Below are 21,282 nucleotides of genomic sequence, written 5' to 3'. Positions count from 1 at the left end.
GAGCTAAACAGAGAATTCTCAATAGTGGAATATCAAATGGACAAGAACACATAAAGAAATGTTCAACATCTTTAGTATCAGGGAAATGCAAATCAAAACAACCCTGAGATTTCACCTTACACCCATTAGAAAGGCTAAGATCAAAAACTCAAGTGACAATACAAGCTGGAGAGGATGTAGAGAAAGGGGAACCCTCCTCTATTGCTGGCGGGAATGTAACCTTGTAAAAACACTTTGAAAATCAATCTCGCACTTTATCAGACAAGTAGGAATGGTGCCTCCTCAAGATCTAGCAATTGCACTACTAGGCATATATCCAAAATATGCTTAAGTACACAACAAGGACATTTAGTCTTCAATGTTTTTAGCAGCTTTATTTGTAATAGCCAGAATCTGGAAACAACCCAAATGTCCCTCAACTGAGGAATGGATACAGAGATTGTGGTATATTTACACAATGGAATTAAAAACTCAGCAATTAAAAACAAGGAAATCATGAAATTTGCAGACAAATGGTGGGACCCAGAAAGATCATCCTCAGTGAGGTATCCTAGAAGCAGAAAGACACACATAGTATATACTCACTTATAAGTGGATACTAGACATATAATATAGGATAAACATACTAAAATCTGTACATGTAAAGAAGCTAAGCAAGAAGGGGGACCCTGGGTAAGATGATCAATCCCCATTCAGAAAGGCAAACAGGATGAACATCGGAAGAGGGAGAAAACAGGGAACAGGCCAGGAGCCTACCACAGAGGGCCTCAGAAAAACTTTACCCAGCAGAGCACCAAAGCAGATACTGAGACTCATAGCCAAACTTTGGGCAGAGTGCAGGGACTCTTACGAAAGAAGTGGGAGACAGAAAGACCTGGAGGGGTCAGGAGCTCCACAAGGAGAGCAAAATAGCCAAAATATCTGGGCACAAGGGTCTTTTCGGAGACTGATACTCCAACCCAGGGCCATGCATGGAAAGAACCTAGAACCCCTGCATAGATGTAGCCCCCATGGCAGCTCAGTATCCAAGTGGGTTCCCTAATAAGGAGAACAGGGACAGTCTCCGACGTGAACTCATTGGTTGACTCTTTGATCACCTCCTACTGATTGGGGAGCAGCCTTGCCAGGCCACAGAGGAAGACAATGCAGCCAGTCCTGATGAGACCTGATAGGCTAAGGTCAGATGGAAGGGGAGGAGGTCCTCGTCTATCAGTGGGAGAAGATAGGGGAGGAAGGGTGGAATTGGGAGGGAATGAGGGAAGGAGCTACAGCTGGGATAACAATGTGAATAAAGTGTAATTTATAAAAAAAGGAAAAGAAAGAAAAAAAAGAAAAAACACTGTAAGAATGAAAACAAGTCCACCAAGGCTGTAAACATTTTATAAGGAAAACTATAAAATTTTAATGAGTATAATTAAACAATCCTTAATTAAATGGAGATATACAGTACTTTTAAGATTAGAAAACTCGATACTGTAAGGATGCCAATTCATTCAGCAGTGATTAGAGAATGAATACAATGAGGACTATAATCCTAGTAATGGGGTCGGTGTGACAAGCTGATTCTAAATTTTATGTGGCAAGACAAGATCAGAGAGTAGGCAGGACATTTTCTCTAAAAAAAAAAAAAAAAAGACTTTCCCTACCACTATTTGTAGCCTAGAATAGAGGTATACAGTAATTGAAACAACTTGACATTTATTCACGAATAAACAAAAAAGTACTGAATAAAATAAGAAATTTGAAAAGACCTTTGTCTGAGAATTATGTGATTGCAAGCACACACACACGTGCGTGAACACACATGCACACACGCACATGCCTGCATATGTAATTAATGTTTAACATGTTGTGTAAATTTTTAACAACAGAAAACACCCTAAATATACCCTTACAGACAACACATGGCATATTCATACAATAAAATATTTTATGATATTAAAATTAAACTACAAATACATGTTATATTAATTTAAGTAACACTACATAGAAAAAGCCAGACACAACAGGATATATATTCTGTGACATTATTAAGTTAAAGCCAGGGAGCAACATATTTAATTGTTGTTTAAGGAACTCTTGTTCAGACAATAAAATATTAATAAAAAATTAAATACTAAAAAAATTTAAAATAATAGTAACCATTAGGGGAAAAAGAAGTAGCCATGAGAAAACAAATAAAATAATATTAGCAAATTCTTACTTGATCAGGATTGCATAGGTAACTGTTCTATAACAGTTTATTAAACTGCATGTTTAAATTTTGTTTAATCTTTATATTTTAATATTTCGTTGAAAACAGTGTTGTGGTACAGTGGATAGGAGGGAGAGTGTATCATTATATCCATAAGAAGTATGAATGTGTTTGTGACACGTGGACAGATAAAGAATAATAATTAAGTACATTTAAATGATGATGCACACACATTTTTGCCAGACTTGAAATTAGCTAATACCATTTGCTACTTAATTATGCATTCATCTAATAAACAAATCTTAATGGCTCACTAATTATACCAGCATATTTGTATAAAACAGCAGATAGACTAAACAGAGAAGGAAATAGAGCTTGAATAAAAGAATATTATTTTGCCAATGTGATATTAAATCTAAGTTCACAAAGCAAATAAGAGTATGCAATTATTTTAGTATTTTATCGTAAAAATAAAACAAAAAATGAAAGAAAAATTTGTTTCAAATATTACATGTGAGGTTTACAAGCAAAATACTGTCAGGTTTGAATTTGTTCAAACCAACTGAAATCATGAAGGAAAAAAAAAATACTTGTTTTACATTTGAAACAACAAGGTTATATTCAGAAGTATTCCTTCAAGGCAAACCTAGTCTACACAGTCAGTTCCAGGACAGCCAATGCTATAAAATGAGAACATGTCAAAACAACAACAAAAATCTTCCAACAAAATTCAACAATTATCTATCTTAAATCCAAAGCCACTGGTAAATCATATAAGTTTTCAGAACTTTTTAGAGTGAAAAAAAATAGAAAATACCATTTAAAGTAAATTTCTATAATTTTATCAACATCAAATTAAACTTAAATCTTAGAAGGGTGTATATATGAATAGCACTAATATGACTAGGAAATAGAGGAATTGCTGCCCCACAAAAAAATCTGAGCTACCAGTGTATTCTCTATTTCAAACAACACTAAGCATGGTACAAATAATGCACTCAATTTTGAACTTGTGGTCTCTAGGAAGTCAGACAATCTAGTACACAAAAGAGCTTGTTTGCCTACGGAAATCCTTTTTTATTTATAATTTTTATTTTTTATATTAATTACAGGTTATTTACTTTGTATCCCAGCTGTAGTCCCCTCTCTTATTCCCTCCCAATCCCACCCTCCCTCCCTCATCTCCTCCCTGCCCCTCTCTAAGTCCACTGCTAGGGGAGGTCCTTATCCCCTTCCATCTGACCCTAGTTTATCAGGTCTCATCAGGACTGGCTACAATGTCCTCCTCTGTGGCCCAGCAAGGTTGCTCCTCCCTCTGGGGTTAGGGAGGGAGGTACGGAGGGGGGGTCAAAGAGCTAGCCACTGAGTTCATGTCAGAGACAGTCCCTGTTCCCCTTACTAGGGAAACCCACTTGGATGCTGAGCTGCCATGGGCTATGTCTGAGCAGGGGTTCTAGGTTATATCCATGCATGGTCCTTGGTTGAAAATCTTTAAAAGTATGGCATGAGACTCAATATGGAGAATCCAAGCCCTGTTGTTACTAGGAAAGCATCCAGACAGCTGTGGAAATACCCAGTCAAGTGGCTAACCTCACCTCACCTACAGTGCTGAAGGCTGCATCCTCATCGCTACTAGACACCTGAATTACCTCTGTGGAACTACTTTGTACACAGTTCTCATCACCATTATGTCTTTTTCTTCCTGGCTCTAGCAAAGGTAGTCCTTTTATAAATAAATACAAAAATATGTAAGGCATATTCCATATTAAAACAATCCCAATTTAGGAGCCATATTTGTACCTACTACAAAAAGGGGGAGAAAGAAGTACAGGTGTCAATACACAGCCAAAAGATTTTTCCTAAGTCTTCCTGTAGAAGCAGAAATCACTCACACATTTAATGTTGCCATCAAAACACTCTGAAACACCTAAAAACAGACATGTGCTTCAGTAAACAAACTTTTCACACACAACCAAGGAATTGGAATTCCTGTCTACTCTCTCTGGTGTTGTTTCCCTATGCCCTGTTATAATATGTAGTGTATCTTCTCATTATGTGCAATCACATGTTATCATATAAACTCCCTTTATAGGAATGGATCAACATAGGCTATATAACTGCACTGATGATGTAACAAGGTAACAGTTGTCTCAGCTGAAGCCATCTTTGGTTTCTCCCCCTCTACCCTGAAAAGTCCAGTGGGAAAGCGACCAACCATGTTCTATAAATTCAGGGTTGAAACGCCCAACTAACTGCATGTTCTTGGCTTTTGTTAAACTTCTTACTTGCTTCCCTGTGCAACTGCCAACCTGAGTTTTTCTATATTCTATGTCAAAAACAAAACAAACAAAGAAACACCTCCCTGTAATATGCATTCAGGGCTGCTCTGTGAGAAGTGAGTCTCTCCTGGCAGATGCCAGCTTATTACAAACTCACAATTTGAACTTTGGTCCTGCTGCGTGGTCTCTGGGTTTTTACCCGATAACAATGACTTGGTCAATATGAGTACCAGAAGGTAGGTGCTTCCACCTGGTATAGAGAGAAATGCATTTGCTATTCTTTCCAGATTTAGTGCAAGACAGTCTCCTACTGTGGAGTCCTCTAAGAGGCCATCAAGAAGGGCTATTCTAATGATAACACAATAGTAACTGAGGGAGGAGAAAGTAGCTGCCTCTAAATGTTTAACGACTAGAGGTGAAGAGATTCTTAAAAATTGAGAGGCTAACCATCTCAGTAAAACTTCAGTAAATAAATGCTTCACAAATTGCTAAATCTTCTAGTGCGATATGTAATTTTTGCCTCTTTGAGCTTTGGAAGAAGCAGGTACTGTTTGTATATTGCTCTGAACTTATCAACTCTGCCAGTTGTGTGTGATCCAGGGCAGAAATAAAACCTGGATCCAAGTCAGTCTCCACATCTAACAAGCCCATCATTTGGGCTTTTAACCCAGTAAACTCAACAATAGTCTACATTTCTGTGACAGATTGAGGGCGACAAGCATGTCTGGCAAAATGAACCACAGGAACTGCACACAAACTCCTCGAATCCTGGAGTAAATCCAATTGCTTTTGTTAAAGAAAAAAAAAAGTCCCATTTTGTTCTTATTTTGAGAAAATAACTGCAAGCTCTCACGGGGCCATTCTGTCCATCATCCCTTTTGGGCATCTCACAGGGAGCTGAGGAAAAGGTGACCCATCACAAAAGGGATTATTTTGTCTCCCTTGCAGAGAAAAAAGGCCCTTTACTGAGCATTCACATAAGGGAAAGTCATTCTCTCAGTTGCTTTACTCAGTGTTTGAAGATTTTTATTACTAAGGGCTCTCTGGCTTACAAGGTTAGACTTATTTCTAAGTTTTCTTTTTCTTTCTTTATTTTTTCTTCTTTGTGATTTCACCCTAACATTTTTACTTCTGGTACATAAGAAAGGCACTGATTTTTGTAGGGTTAATTTTAAATCCCTCTTCTTCTACTTTACCGAAAGTAAATTTATCACTTCTCAGTTTCCTGTACAATCTTTCAGATCTCTTAAGTATTGGATTATTTTATCTGTAATACCACCCATATTCATAAGAATTACTATTATGAAATGCCTATATTGCAAAAAGTAATCTGCAGATGCATGTAACCCCCATATAAATTCCAATGACCTTCTTCAGAGGAAAAGGGAAAAAAAATCCCAAATTCCTTCTGAAAACAAAACAAAACAAAAAACAAAAACACCTTGAATACCTTAGGAAGCAATACCCAAAACTGAAAAATGAAATTTCATAAAATGTAATAGTTTTTACATAGCAAAGGAAAAACAACCCAGTGAAGAGATAAGGTGCAGAGCTGTAGCTAAACATCTGCCAGAGATAACATGTGTAAGAACTCATAAAAGTCAATACCAAATGAGCAAACCACCCAATAAATTAATGGGCAAATGAAATGATAAGCTTCCAGAGAATCAAAAACAAGTGGCTAATAATAATAAAGGCTAAGGCTGTAGCTCAGATGGTACAGTGGGTGTCTAGCATCCACAAAGCACTCCGTCTGACTGTCAGCAGCACATCAACCAGGTATGGTGACAAAATCCTAGAACTTGGAAAGGTGGAGGCAGGACAATCAGTTCAAGGGCACCTTCAACTATAGAAGGAGTTACAGTCCAACCTAGACTACATGACACCTGTCTTCAAAAAAAAAATCCATGAAGAAATATTCAACATCCTTAGCCATAGGGAAATGCAAATCAATGATACATCAATATTCTATTAATCTGATTGCTGTTATTCAGAAAATAAGTAACAATAAACAATGTTGAAGACACAGCAAAAAGGGAACTCATACTTTTCTGGTGGGAATACAAATTATCCTGCCACCATAAGAATCAGTGTGGATGCTCCTCATAAAACTGTAAACAAACCTCCATAAAATCTGGATGTGTCACTCCTAGGAATATACCCCCAAATCAGCAAGCTACAGCAATACCTGCCCATCTGTCATTATTGCAATAATCACAGTATCCTGTTAGGGTCCAGAAAATGCTGAAAGAATGACCTCAAACTTGAGGAGCATGCACACAACAAAGGTGTTTGTTCTGCAGAGACCCAGCATGGGGATCACCGTACAGGCAGAATGGTGACCCCCAGATGAGCACACAAGCTCTATTTAAGGTCAACTAGGAGGATTTCAGGGACAGTTGGGTCATCTTTATTGTGACTGGCACAGATCAGAAGCAAGGATATGAGTGTATCATTAATGATACACTATCAATGATAGCTAGGTCTATCATTAGGGGCTGGGGGCTCTTTAAACTGGTTCAAATTGGCCCAAACTAGTAGGTGCCTATGGAGGTTAGTGACTTCGATCAGAGAATGGCCTATGCTGTGAAGGCTACATGACTCTGATCAGGGTTAGGGGCTTCTCTGACCAGTAGCTAAGCACTCTTATCTCCCTATGCCAACTGTCATGGCTGAGCCGGCTTCATTTTGTTTTTGTTTTGTTTTGTTTTTTTCTTTCCTGTAACTGACGGTTATCTCCCCCTTCCCCCCCCCCTCACCCCACTGCTGAGGAACAGAAAGCTCAGGCCTGTTCTATCCCAGCAAGAAAATGAGGCCTGTCTGAAGTTGGTTTAGCCAGGTCCCTCAATCCAAGTCAAGTAGCCATCCTAGGCAGATGCTCACAAATGAACAGACACGCAATGTGGTATGAATACACAATGTAGAGTAATTAGCTGTGTAAAAAGGAAGAAATTATGGCTTTTATGGATGCAACTAGACATCATGTTAAACAAAATGAGCTAGACCCCCAAAAAACAATGTATCAGATGTTTTCTCTTACATGTGGATCCTAGAGTCTATTTAAATTCTCCCAGCACCACCCTCCTCTCCATGAGAGTGTGTGTATATGTGTGTGTGTGAGAGAGAGAAAAAGGTGGTGGAGGATGAAGGGAGGGGGAAGGGAGGGAGGGGAAAGAAAGAATGAGACAATCTGAGGAAAGGAAGGAGACTAGCAGGAGTGGGAAGAGGAAGGAAGATGAGGCGTGTATGAGTGAATATGGTCAAAGCACATGGTCCACTTCAATCAAACCACCTTCATAGAACTCATCCATAAATATAGTGAAGACACCAAGAAAAATTGGGCTTATTCACAGAGGACCCTCTAATTACTTTTGCATTGATCTTCCCTTTTTATTTTCACTTACTTTGTTTTTTGACAATTTTGTATGGGCACACGATGTAATTTAATTACCAGATCCCCTCTTATCTTCCTCTGTTTTGCCTACCAGTCCCTTTCTTAGAGTATGACTTTTTGTTTTGTCCTGTGACCCATTTAGTTTAACCAGGTCCACATGTGTGCCTACTGACTCCTAGTAGAGTCAGAAGCTTTACTCAACCCATCTTCTTAAATACATCTTGCAATTGAAAGAATGAGACTAACTTTGTAACCTATGTTTCTTTAATTGCCTTATAACTTATACTTTCAAGTTTTAGGCCCATGTTAATTAAAGCCTCTTAGTGCTTCTCCAGAGAGCCGAGGAATGTAAAAGTTCCTGAAATTAGCCATCTGTGAGGGCAGAGATAAGGAAGAGAACAAGCAGAGATCTCTACTAAATGGCGAGAAAATCACCGGCTGGCGCCTGTGAGATGAGCTTTGTTTGGAAACTGGGCCAAATGGCCCCAATCCTTCTCCTGATCTTTGATCCAAAGCCTGTAACACCCACTCCTCAGAACAGACACAGGATGAGTTAATCACTCTCCCACCTTTAACTGTGGCTATATCTCATATGGCAGGAAATTCCAAACTGAAGATCAGTTATTTACAACAGGGCTGACCGGACCTAAGAGTGCCCAGAACCAACCAATTATTTTAAAAGTTAAACACCTCATCCAATCCTGAATCGCCAAGATTGCCACTCCAGGAGATTCCCGCATTTTGTCTTTTAAAAACCTAAAGTCTTTGTCCCCCAGTGCCACTCCTTGCTGACCAGCAGGGGTGACCCCATTGCACAAGGGTAAAAATACACCTCTTGCGATTTTGCAGCGATGATTAATTTCCTGGGTTCTCTTCATACCTTCTTACATTTAGGCTCATGCTGGGCCTAACACAATAAATGTAACAGAGCCCTGACCATCCTTCCCAGTCATTAGCCATGGCCCATAAAGTTACAAAAACCAATGGCTAAGCTTATCTTTCCAGACAACATAAATTAGTAGATACTGTACTTTAAACTTCCCTCTTGGAAATCTATGTGGTCAAGTCAAAAGAGCAGCAGTTGAACACAGGTACCAACTAGAAGCTAGACTTAGTACTTTTTCTTCTGTAGCTGGAGAAAAATTCACATACACTAGAGAGTATGCTGCACATATAATTCATATGTTCATAAAATTTGCTGTGTTCTTGGGGTCAGTTTAACCTTTTCTTACAAATGGGCCACTTTCTTTTGATAGGAGAGTGAAATGTGCACAAATAATTGTAGATCCAATTATATTTCTGACAGCTTCTCCCTTTTCCCAGCCTTCTCCAAGAAGAAAGTGAGCAGACCAAGAAAAGTATAAATACGAAGTACTCTAAGTTCGGAATGAATGGCCTTTAAATGGGATAATGCAACTTTTAAAAAGATCACTATGAAGGATTTAAAGGAAACAGGCTCGAGCTCTCAGCTGCAGCAGGATACTCGCTGAGAGCCATTACAGAGGAGAAAGGAACCTTATAGCTCTGGAGAGTGTTTATAGCTCAAAAGCTCTTGGCAGGTAGAGGTTCCAGCTGAGAGCAGGCCCTTGCAGAGCAAGGCTGCAAGTCAGGAGTAGCAGGTCACCTTGAGGCCTGGAGCTGTGGGATAGGTCGTGGGGTGGGGCCACAGGTCTTAGAGGCTGGAAGCAGTGCTCACAGAGGCAAATGTCCTTCAGCAACTGTGCTGGCTACCTTTAGGTCAACTCAGTACCAACTATAGTCATTTTGGATGAGGAAACCCCAATTGTGAAAATGCCTTAGGCAGACTGGCCTGAGGACAAGCCTGGCGTGCATTTTGATTGATGTTTGATGTGGGAGGGCCTAAGTCACTAGGGGCGGTGCCGATCCTTGGGCTGTAGCCATTTTCTCCAAGTTGAAATATCCGCTCCTGGAGGGAGGAGTGGGCGCTCGAGTTTCAGGAAACAAACCAGAGAAATCCTGTGAAAACTGAAACTAGCAAGATTCTCAAGGTCCCCAGCCCCTCTCCTCCAAGGCTGCAAAAGCAGTCCACAGCTGGGGTGAGAAGGGACTGCGGTTGGCTAGGAGCCCGGTGAAGAACAGCAGAGGTACAGCTTTCCCGAATCCTAACCTATGCCTAGAAAGGCTTTCCAGAGACTCGGCTGCCTTTGGGCAAGCAGGCACCACTGACCTCGCCCCACCCCGTCCTCCCACCCAGCGACCGGATTTGCCAAGCAGGACTTTGGTGGACTCTGATCTGTTTTCAGTGCCCTCTCTGGGCTGAATAGATGACACCTATGCTTCTCTAGAAAAGTCTCAGGACAAAAAGTTTCTTGAGTGGTGTTCTAGAGTACCTCTGCCATATGTAGAAATTTAGAGGTCTCCTCATAGCACTGAACAGTAAGGTAACTGCGGGCTGTAGGGAGAGACCATGAAGGAGAAAATGGCTAGGGTCTGGAGAACACCCTTAGCAACTCCTAAGAATACCCACCTAGCACCAAAATCCAATGCAAGATTAATGCACCCACAAAAATACAGCTATAGATACAGACCTGGAGATTAGATATAGATCACCTAAGCAGCCTAGACTGATTGGAAGCAAAAGTAGGTGTAATGTGCTTGTCTCTATAAAGATTCCTACAGTAATCATTATTCTTTCTTTCCCTCACTATCTCTCTTCTCATCTAAGGTACTGATTTTTATGATTTGGACTACGTGTTTATATACATGGAGATTATAAATGAACTAAGAAAAAAACTGGAATTCACCTGTAGGTAAGGAGATGGTAAACTATTTAAACAAAAACTAATGTCACTGCTATTACTTTCATTTGGGGGTTTAGTGCATTTAGACTTAAATGACTCAAACTATTCTAAGTATTTGGCGGTTTGTGACAAGAGCTACTGTAAATATTAGATGCTATTATTAAAAATACTATATTTTTGTGACAGTAATCTTCACATAATCTTCATAAAAATTACTGACAGATACCTGTTGAAAAAAAAAAGCAGAAAAGTGGATTTTAGAAATTCTCAAAAAAATAAAATTGGGAGGAAATGGAAATCCCTCTATAGTGGCAGCGAACTGCCTTATCTCAGACATTTGTCAAACGTGAACTTGACAAACTATGTAAATCCACAGCGGCCCAGCCGAGGGAGAGGCCTCATAGACTCTGAAGGCAAACTAACTCGGGCTGAACTGATCTCACAGACATCTCAGACGTCACCATCGCTTCTCATTTGATCTCATTTTGAAAAGTGAGATCTCTAATCTTTAGTGTTTCTATACTCTTGTAAACCCAAGAAGTTATTTCTGAGTCCCCCCCCCAAAAAAAATGCTTATGTAACTATATTCTGGCCCCATTCAATCAGTTACTAAATCATTTTTGGTTTTACAACTCTCAGAATTTCATTGTGGAAGCCTTTATCATATTCTCATTAGCTTCTGCTCCCATACCTTTTCTCATCTAGAGAATGGCTCCATCCACACAAGGGAGGGATCCAGAAAATAGGACGGTACATATGATGGCTATGTTGATTATGAACTCAGCAGGTTCTAGAGTCACAGAGGATACAAACTTCTGGCCCTATCTATAAATGACCTTCTAGACTGGGTTGAGTGGGAAAACCCACCTTAAAGTGGGCTATACTATTCTATAGATTGGGGTCCCACATACGTCAAAAAGAAAAGGGGAACTGCGAAGCAGTGTCCATAACTTTGCTTCCTGAAGCAACGTAAGCAGCTACTGCAGTAGCACTCCCGCTGCTGTATCTTCTGCCATGGTGGATGGTACTTTCAAACTGTGGCCGGGAGAATCCATTCTTTAGATTGTTTCTATCGGGAGTTTGTTATGTCACTGTAATGGGAGAAGTCATACGTGCCTGTGCCTGTGTGTGTGTGTGTGTGTGTGTGTGTGTTACCAGGATAATGGTAATGAGAACCTCTGCAATGCATTGGGTTGGGCATTACAGGTACTGGAACCAGAGAGCTCAGATTCAAATTCAGCTTTACAAGATTACTAATATCATCTTTAGTAAATAGTTTACTTTTTCCATGTCCTACTTTTGTCAGCTATTTTTTAAAGGAATCTGAAAATAACTACCTTAGTGGTAGTATTTTATTGTTCCAAAATAAAATAACTTAAATTAGAACCAGTGCATATGCTTATATCTTCATGGCATATGAAGTATCAGGGAAGGAATGGTTTATGTTTTGGAATAATCTCAAGACACCTGAGTACAAGATACATACAAAAAAAGGCAACTACAGAAATCCTACAGGTAATAAAGGAAAATCAAGTTGTAGGAAGAATAATACAGCCATCCTGTACAGCTACTTAACCCATCAATGAAAAATATTTATACAAATATGATAACAAGGCTTCAAGCATGATCTAATCAAGAAAGTAATAAAAACTATAGTGAAGGAGGCAGAGCAGAGGAAATCTAAATTCTAAGCATCTAACTCCCTAAAACCAGAGACAAAAATTCTGAAGTTGAAACATCAAGGCAGCGTTATACATACAATTTGTGAAGACCTAAATATAAGTTTCAAAGGCAATAATTCAATAAGTGGAAATCAGGAGCTTCTCCAGGGTGGGATATGGGAGTAGGAAGGGAAGGGCGAAGGATTAGTTGTCATCCTAAAAGCTTTCTCACACTAGTTCATTTTTTAAAGTATTTGAATTATTACTTAATGAAAATAAATGAAAATGAGTGCTTAGTCAACGTCACACAAACCAGTGGTTCTGACCCTGCCCAGTGCTCAACCCTGCAATACAGTTCCTCGTGTTGTGGCAACCCCACCCACCCCAACCCTCAACCAAAAGTTATTTAAGGTGCTACCTCTTAACTGGAACTTTGCTTCTGCTATGAATTTTAATGTAAATATTTTTGGAGATAGAGGTTTACCCACAGGTTGAGAGCTGATACAGACTGTAAAATAATATGTTTTCTATGTGTTCTGTCAAAATAAGAACGGGCTCTTCAGGGAAAAGAAAATTTATATACAAAAGCTCTTTGCTTTTGCTCAGATGGAACAAAACAACAAATTCATGCTCTAAGCTCTAGATTACATTTTAAAGAGTTCTTTGCACCTTCCTGAATTTTATCCTTAACGCAATACTGAATAGGTTAATTTTTGTTTCAGACCATTTACAGGCAAGACAAAGGCATATAAACTGTTTGCACCCCAAACAAGTTTTTCTTGTTTACATTATAAAGCTGAAATAAAGTTCTTCCTGGTTGAAAGACTGAGAACCTTGGGAACTGGACCTACCAAAGTGAAGGTGCTCTTAGGAACAACTGAAAATATCAAAATATACTGTCAGAAATTTGGAGCCAAGAACTATACCTGGGGTCCGACCCAGACTCATAAGACTTTCAGGATTAGCTTGAATATAACATTATTATTAATTTGATTGAACTGATGACATTTTATAAATCATGTTATATATGTATATTAAAATCACAAATATACCAACTAAGGTTTTCATATGGACAATCAAAAGCTGTTCTCAACAGGTTTCCTTTGACAGTTCTAGTAATTTATAAGCATCTGGTTTACCATTATAGTGCCACATACAACTAAAGAATGTACCAATGTTTATCAGCAGATGCCAATATTTCTTTCTGTATGCTCTGGTAGTCACAGTTAGCATAGCTTCCCTTTGATCAATAGCCCAAGAAGAGACTGTTTTAATATAGTTGGGATACAAGGCAAATCAGCCCCCACCACCCATGTTTTAAGTCCCTATGGTATGCCCCTGTCAACACTGACTCCAGAAGCCTACTGCACACTAACTAAGCCAGAATGCTGAGGTTCAGTGATATATTTTTATACACAACTACCAAGAAAGACTGTCTGCCTCGTACACAAAAGGAGCCCTCTAAACTAGCATAGGAAAAGCTGAAAATTAACACTACCACACATTACCTAAGTTCTCTTTCTCCTGATGCAGTGTACTCACTAGTCACACATCCACCATTCCCATTTCATCCTACATCCGGTAACAGGCTCAAGCCCCTCCTCTCTCTCTCTCTTCCACTTTCTCCTGCTTTAATTAATTTTTAACAATAATTTAACTCTTATTTGTGCACCATCATAAATCCTATAAAGTATGCCTTACCAAACTCTAATCAAATACTGTAGAATATATGCATCAGATAAATGCACATTTGTATATTACGTGTACTTGTGTGTGCAGACATATCTTACTTAACCACATTCCATTTCTTGGAAAAGGAAGTTTTCTTCCCACGCCATTGGAGAAAACTCCCTGCCTTCCTGAGAGCCAAACCCAAAAGTGGGACACACGTTATAAAAAGAGCAGCCGTGCACACCAACCACGCACACAAGTCTGAAGCTTCAAGTTTTCAGTGTTTACAGAGCATCTCTGGTAGGAGGAACGGGGCAAGGGCAGCTCGCCACTGGGATTCTGCATGAGCCCTGAAGTGGGAGGGGATGATTTGGGGGGTCTTCTCACCAAAGGAGATCTGAGTTACAGAAAGGCTCTGGGGCCTCTGCAGCTGCACTTTAATTTGGGCCTCTGTAAATATACAGCTTTACAAAATATTTAAACATAAATAGGAGCATGCTGAATTTACATATTTTTGTTATGTATATGTATTGATGAATTTACATATTTTGCAAATCTGAATGTTCAAAAGAAGCAGTGTGTGTGTGCTCAAAGCAATGCTTAAGCCTGGGAACACGGACACAGGGTTATTAAAGAGCCAATCATTGACAGGTGAAGTGGAACACATCTGTAATGCCCAACACCTGGCAGTGAAGGCAGGTGATGGCTAGCCTGGGCTACATAGCAAGTCTGCTGTATCAGAAAAACACACACACACACACACACACACACACAAAAATAAAAACAAACAAAAACCCAGAACTACTCATTAAAGCTACTGAAGAAAGAATTGACAGAGGAGTGAAGACTTATCTCTACAAAAGTCTTCTAACTGAAAAAGTAAAAAGGTAGATGGTAAAAGAGAAAAAGAATTGGCAAAGTGACAAAAAATAAATCCCCAATAAAAAGAACACATAAGACACACACACAAAAAGAATATCTAATCAGGCATAGTGCTTAGTTGAGACTCAAGTATTTTCTGAATCAGTGAACAACTGAATGGAAGCAATAAATTTCATCAAGTTTTCATAATGCAGTCACAAACTATGAGACATATAAAGGAAGAGGGTAGATAAAAATGTAGTTGGAAAATGTGCCCATTTTTAACATCACCAATTCTAAGAATTTGTTGTAAAACAATAATTATAGTTGTCCACAGATTTATCTTTAGGTTTTAATTAAAATTTTCATAAATTCTTTTATAAACATGAAACATTTATTTACTGATTAATCAATTAGCAACAGATGGTCATTTAAATTTATAAAGAAGAAAAAGTACTGGGTGTGAATATGAGAATGCGTGAATTAAGCACGTACATACATTTGTAAAATGAGGAATTTATAGTCAAGATTATATACTAATTCCTGATATTAAAAATATTTTTCATAGGGTTATTTAACTGTGTCTCAGTACTAAGTTAATCGGATTTAACTAGCAACTGGGTTCCTGGGAATACATAATTAGGTGATTTGATGGATTAAACACCTGTGTTTATTATCTGTTAAAATAACCAATCTCTAATCTAAATTTATTTCTAAAATCGGCACTCTACTCTTTTATCCTAAAGTCATGAAGGGGTTGGTCCTTAAGAAAAACGGAATTTCAGTTCCACTCAGAAAAGTGCTGAGCTTCCAGCCTGACCCCGCCAGGGCGCGAGTGCTGTGCAGATCTGAGATCGTCACATTGTTGCCAGGGGAAAAGATAAAACTGGCAGAAAGTTCCAGACTCCCTACTCCATTTGAGTGGCTGAGACGGGAGGTGGCAGCCTAAAACCTCCGGCTCCGGGGAGCAGATGAAGTCTCAGGTTACAGCGTGAACCCGGCAGCGCGGCTGCAGCCCCGCCTGAGGAGCCCAGGCTGGAGGGGAAAGCGCGGCGGGCAGCCGGGAAAGCCGGCCATGAACACCGCCCCGGGCTGCGGCCCTAAGGACGACGGGGACGAGAAGGACGAGGACGTGAGTGAGCAGGGTGATGGAGACCAGAAGCCCAAAGGCAGACGGGAGCTGGAGCCGCACTCGAGGAGGGAGCCGGACGAAAGGGCCGTCCGCATCCCCATCCCGGAAGTGCTCCAGCAGCGGCTGGCGGACGACTGTTACTACATCAACCGCAGGCGGCGGTTGGTGCGGCTGCCGTGCCAGACCAACGTGGGGGCCATCCTCGAGTGCTACGTGCGCCACTTCTCGGCGGGCGCGCTGGCCTCGGGGGACCGCCGGCCGCAGCCCCCGCGCGCGGCGCCCGAGAGGAGTGTGGGCCTGTGCAGGGAGATGGCGGACGGGCTGCGCATCACCTTCGACCACGCGCTCCCCTTGGTGCTGCTCTACCCCCAGGAACAGGCCCAGTATGAAATGGTGACTTCCTCCACCTTCTTCTTCCCCACGGAGGAGAGGGCCACCGATGCTGGCAGGAGCCAGGAGGCGCCCTGGCCCGGCCCGGCCACACCTCAGCCCTCGGAGAGCCAGCCCGCGGCCGGGCCCACCGCCCCCAAGAGGCGCAAGGCGGAGGCGGAGGCGCTGCGGGCTCCCAGGCGGTCCACGCGCCACAGTGGCCACGGCCACTGGCCATCTGACGACCGGGCCTCACCTCAGGGCAAGCGCAGTGTGCCCAAGCTGTTCCCGCACTTGCAAAGGACACCTGTGCACGGCTCAGCACTCTCCCCCATTCCTCTGACTCCAGGGAAGGAAGGGAATGCTCTGTTTGCTGGCTTTGAAGGGACAGCTGAGGAAATAAATGAGATCCTGTCCTGGAAGCTTGTGCCAGACAACTACCCCCCAGGACACCAGCCACCTCCCCCCTCCTACATTTACGGGGCCCAACATTTACTGCGACTGTTTGTGAAACTTCCAGAGATTCTTGGAAAGATGTCTTTCTCCGAGAGGAATCTGAAGGCATTACTGAAGCACCTGGATCTCTTTCTGAGATTCTTAGCAGAATACCAGGCCGACTTCTTCCTGGAGTCAGCTTATGTCTCTGCCTGTGAGGCGCACTATAGCAGCAAGAACCCCAGGACAATCTGTTAAAGTTTTGATGGCTCTGTAAGCACAGCTGCTCCACCAAGTTTTGTGTTTTGTGTTGTAGGTGGGCCCACCTTGCCAGAGAGTGGGCAGACTTGGGTACTTGAGTTGGTCACATACTGTAGTTATTTTTGTTAAGAATTAGTTCCTGAGCTGTGGGTGGGTGTCATACCTGGAGGGAGGTTAGTTGCTTATTTAGAAAACAACAGCTAGATGCTATCGCACAGGCTTGTGTGATTAGCAGAAGAAGCATTGCTGTGTTCAAAGGGAACATTCATTAAAGTATGCATAGGCTGTTCTGGTCGACATCACAGGGCATTGTTAGCAACAGCCATGTTGTTTAGTTTTCTCAGCATCCAGCAAAACGTTTCTGAAGACTCTTCTGATGTGATAAGATTGGAGGACTCTGTTCAGCACATAGGAGTTCATATTTGGACACTTGGCAATCTCAAATTATTTTAGGGGAAAATAAATATTGACAGCAAGAGAGAATTTGCAACTACGGAATTTGTAAACGTTTTCTTTCTGTGAAACATTCTTGGTGATAAAAATAAAGCATTTGTGTCTTGTTTGAAAACAACTAAGTATTTATAATGCTTCACTATTCTTATACAAAATTTGCTATTGATGGATAGATGTAAAATAAAAAGAAAACCAATAACGCATAAGCTGTTTCACAAGAAGATTCCCTAGTTTTGTTTTGAAGAGAACTGACATAATTTGATATTAGATATTACAGTCTTAATATGAGCAAAGGACATGAAGTTTAGGAGAATTACATTAACAGTTTACACTATGTTAAGTTTAGATGTATACTTAAGAATTACTATGGAAGATATGAATCTTAAAAAACAATTTTACAGACTAAAATTTAATTTGCAATCTGATATAATGAAAATAATACCAAATGATGCTGTAATTTTTCTTTACCATGAAATAAGCAGTTTTATATTGAAATAAGACATCCTAAGAAAAACATAGTTCTCTAAATACTACAGATGGCTAAAACTAAATTGCTAAGCCTTGGGAAAGATTAAAGTTTTCAGGCAATTCTATTAATTGACCAATAGCTCTTACAAATAAATATTTTAGAAAGTGCTTGAGCAACGGGGTAGACAAGGAAAGTTCAGAATCAATCTGTGAGAGTAACCTTAAAGGCAAGGGTCACACAGGGAAGGGGCTTCGGCCTACTGTCCGTCACTGACTAACCTTTGCCTTCAGGACATTTTGTGTGTGCAGGGCAAAGTGAAGACACAATGGAAGCCATAGGCAGTAACTAATGAGCAGGGTGCTTCAGGGAGGTAGGAGTCTGCCTTCTTCAGAGTATTAGTTAACAAATAAGAACCAATGTACACACGAGGAGGGCACAGAATATAGAAAGCCCTCCAAATGTGTCTAGCTCCGATTTTCATAATGGGAAAAGGAAAGGAGGCTTAATATCAATGTTTCTTTTCTGCATTAATTACCTCAGCATTTTCTTAATTTATGAAGCCTCAGTAGACAATGGGGTTGGAGAGAGTAATAACCATGTCATATCTCCATATCTCCATCTTGTACACAACACAGCTCTTCAAGTGTTCAGTTACCAGAGGCAGAATACACAAAATGGAAAAGAGTAATTTTTATTATTATTTTATCTTGTGTATGAGTGTTTTATATATATGTCCATATATATAATATATACATATTACATATAAATTATATAAAAATATGAATATAATATGTATATTAGGATGGATGGATGGATCTGTGCATCCTGTGCATGTGCATGCCCGGTGCCCACGAAGGCCAGAAGAAGACATTAGATTGCCAAGAACTGGAGTTACAGGTGGTTATGATCTACCATGTTGGTGCTGAAAATTGAAGCCAGGTCTTCTGGAAGATCAGCCCATGCCCTTAACCCATTAGCTAACCTTTCTAGCCCCCAAAATGGAAAATTTGAAATTACACGTATTTACTCAGGAGACTGAGGCAGGTGGATTGCTGTGAGTTTGACACCAGACTGGTCTACATAGAGAGACCCTTTATTTAAAAACAAACAAACAAAAAAAAAAACAATAATAATAGCTATGTTTATATATAAAAGACACTATACTGAGAAAGTCCTACCACTCCGATCAGCTTAATCCCTCTCAGGTAAAGAAAGGTTGGCCTCTGATTCATAAAAGCAAGGTCAAAAGTAGGCAAAGCAGCTAACTTCTATCATAGTGGTGGGAGAGGAGAGGCTCATGGTACATACTATCATTTAGGTGTAGGTTGAGCCCACTGCCCAAGGATTCATTTTGTAGTAGCTTGATAAGTGGTAGAATGTTTAAAGGTAGGGACTACAGTAAGGTGATTAATTCAATGCGATGTCACCTTCAAAACTGAGTTCCCTACAGGCCCTTTCAGTTCCCATCAGACCCTGGTCAGTTTTATTACAAGACCCTAATTGTAATAAAAAGAATGAGTCTGGTTCAGAATCCCTCCAGCTTCGTTCCTGCCACATGAACTCTGCCTCCTGGGCACAGGGTGTTCCCTTTTTGCTTTCTCTGTATTTCTCTGGAGCCTGTGGCTTGGACAACAGTGCCATACTGTTCAGATCTTCCAGTCATAAGATTCTCAGAGCAAAGAAGATGCTTCATAATTACCCAGCCTCGGGGATTTTGTTACAACAACATAAAGCAGACGAAGACAGACAGAGACAAGAAAAGCAGGAGGCCAGTGGATGCATTAATGTCTTCATCATTCATAGCAGAGCCAATCAATCCTGTCTCAAAATGAAATATAATGGTCAAATCTCTTGAAGGATTTTACATAATCTTATTTCTTAACCTTACAAGGATCCTGAAGAAAGCACTTACTGAAGTGAGAAAAAAAGTTATTTGAAATTCAGCAATTTCTTCCTTCTCGCTAGGGTGTCTTTAACTTCCAGTAGAATTCAGTTAGAATTTAAAGTGGCACTCTTGATTCCATCTTCATAGCTGAATTTATTTCTACATATGCATACTGCTGCCTGCACACGCATACAGTAATGTCTAGAATAATTTACTTCAGTGTTAATAATGACACTGTGAATTAAGAGGAATTTCACTTAATTTATTATACTTAATTTCCCATATTGGTTAATTTATTTATAATAAAGATAAATTACTGTTTGAAAAACAATGAAAAAATAAGATAACTTTCAAACTAAAGCAACTAAAGAGATGGATGAGCTGCTTAATGAGACAGAAACAAAAGATTCATTTTGTTTACTTTTATGGGAGGAATAGGAGATTCCAGAGTTCAATTTTTGATATATTAAATCTTATACTGTGGCTGTAAGAGGAAAGATCCAAGTAAAATTCCAAGACACAAAGAGGCAGAAGTTTCAGGCCCAATGGGAAGCCAAGGTCTGCCACAAGAGTCCTGTGAACCCTAATCAGTGGATGGAACTGACTTCAACGATTTCCTTCAAAGAGACAACTGAATGAGACAATGAAAATGTATGAAAGCGCAATCAAAATAAGTTTATGATTATGATGGTTCACATTCACTCTCAACTTGGCAGGCTCTAGAATCCCGCAAGTTTTTGAGCCTATGAGCATGCCTGGGATGGGTTTTCTAGACTGTTTTCACAGGCTGGAGGTTCACTCAGACAGCCACCTGAACAGCAGCATTCATCTTTCCCTGCTCCCTAGCTGAAAATATGAATAGTTGTCTCCAGCCCTGCCAGGATGCCTTTCCCAAAGTGACAGAATGTGCCCTAAAATTGTGATCCAAACTCAGTCCTTCTTCGCTTGTTTCTGTCAGGTATTTTGTTACAGCCAAGGAGAAAAGTAATGAATACAATTATTAAAACAAAACAAAAAGCTGGAGAGACGGCACAGTAGTTAGAACTTAATGTGCTTGCAGAGGACCTGAACCAGGGTACCCACAAACATCTGAAATTCCAGTTACAAGGGATTTGACACCCTCGTTTAGCCTCCTAATCCACTGCACATATACAGTGTTGCATACATTTTTGCAGGTATATGCACACAGGCACAACATAAATAATTTTTAATGTTTAAAAGAGCAAAACACTAGTTTTGAGGACCAAGGTTGTAATGTAGGGAACTGCTCTGCAATGTGAAAAAGACTTCTGGCCCGGCACTATTTGTTTCATAGTGAAACATTAAAGAGAAGAGAGCCAGTCAAGTAGTAAAACACACAAAGCGTTATTTGTTAGCACTGTGACTATCAAGTTTTGACATGGTTCATATGTAATTCTCACATCCCTGTAAGGATGCTGATGTGAGTGTCCTGCGT

General features: G+C 40.3%; 2 protein-coding genes across 2 annotated transcripts in view; one reads left to right on the top strand and one right to left on the bottom strand.

The window, feature by feature from the left end:
- Positions 1 to 21,282, bottom strand: part of Tbc1d32 (TBC1 domain family member 32) — a 223,224-nt gene that overhangs the window by 80,532 nt on the left and 121,410 nt on the right. The gene's annotated exons all lie outside the window — the stretch shown is intronic.
- Positions 15,632 to 17,590, top strand: LOC110561529 (male-specific lethal 3 homolog). The gene has a single exon (XM_060373231.1). It carries the CDS (start codon positions 15,898 to 15,900, stop codon positions 17,014 to 17,016), a length of 1,119 nt encoding a protein of 372 aa, XP_060229214.1. The 5' UTR covers positions 15,632 to 15,897; the 3' UTR covers positions 17,017 to 17,590.

This window comes from Meriones unguiculatus, chromosome 20 (genome assembly GCF_030254825.1).
Source record: "Meriones unguiculatus strain TT.TT164.6M chromosome 20, Bangor_MerUng_6.1, whole genome shotgun sequence".
Classification (NCBI taxonomy): domain Eukaryota; kingdom Metazoa; phylum Chordata; class Mammalia; order Rodentia; family Muridae; genus Meriones; species Meriones unguiculatus.
The sequence above is the reverse complement of the archived record's forward strand: the minus strand, read 5'-3'. Positions and strand labels throughout refer to the sequence as shown.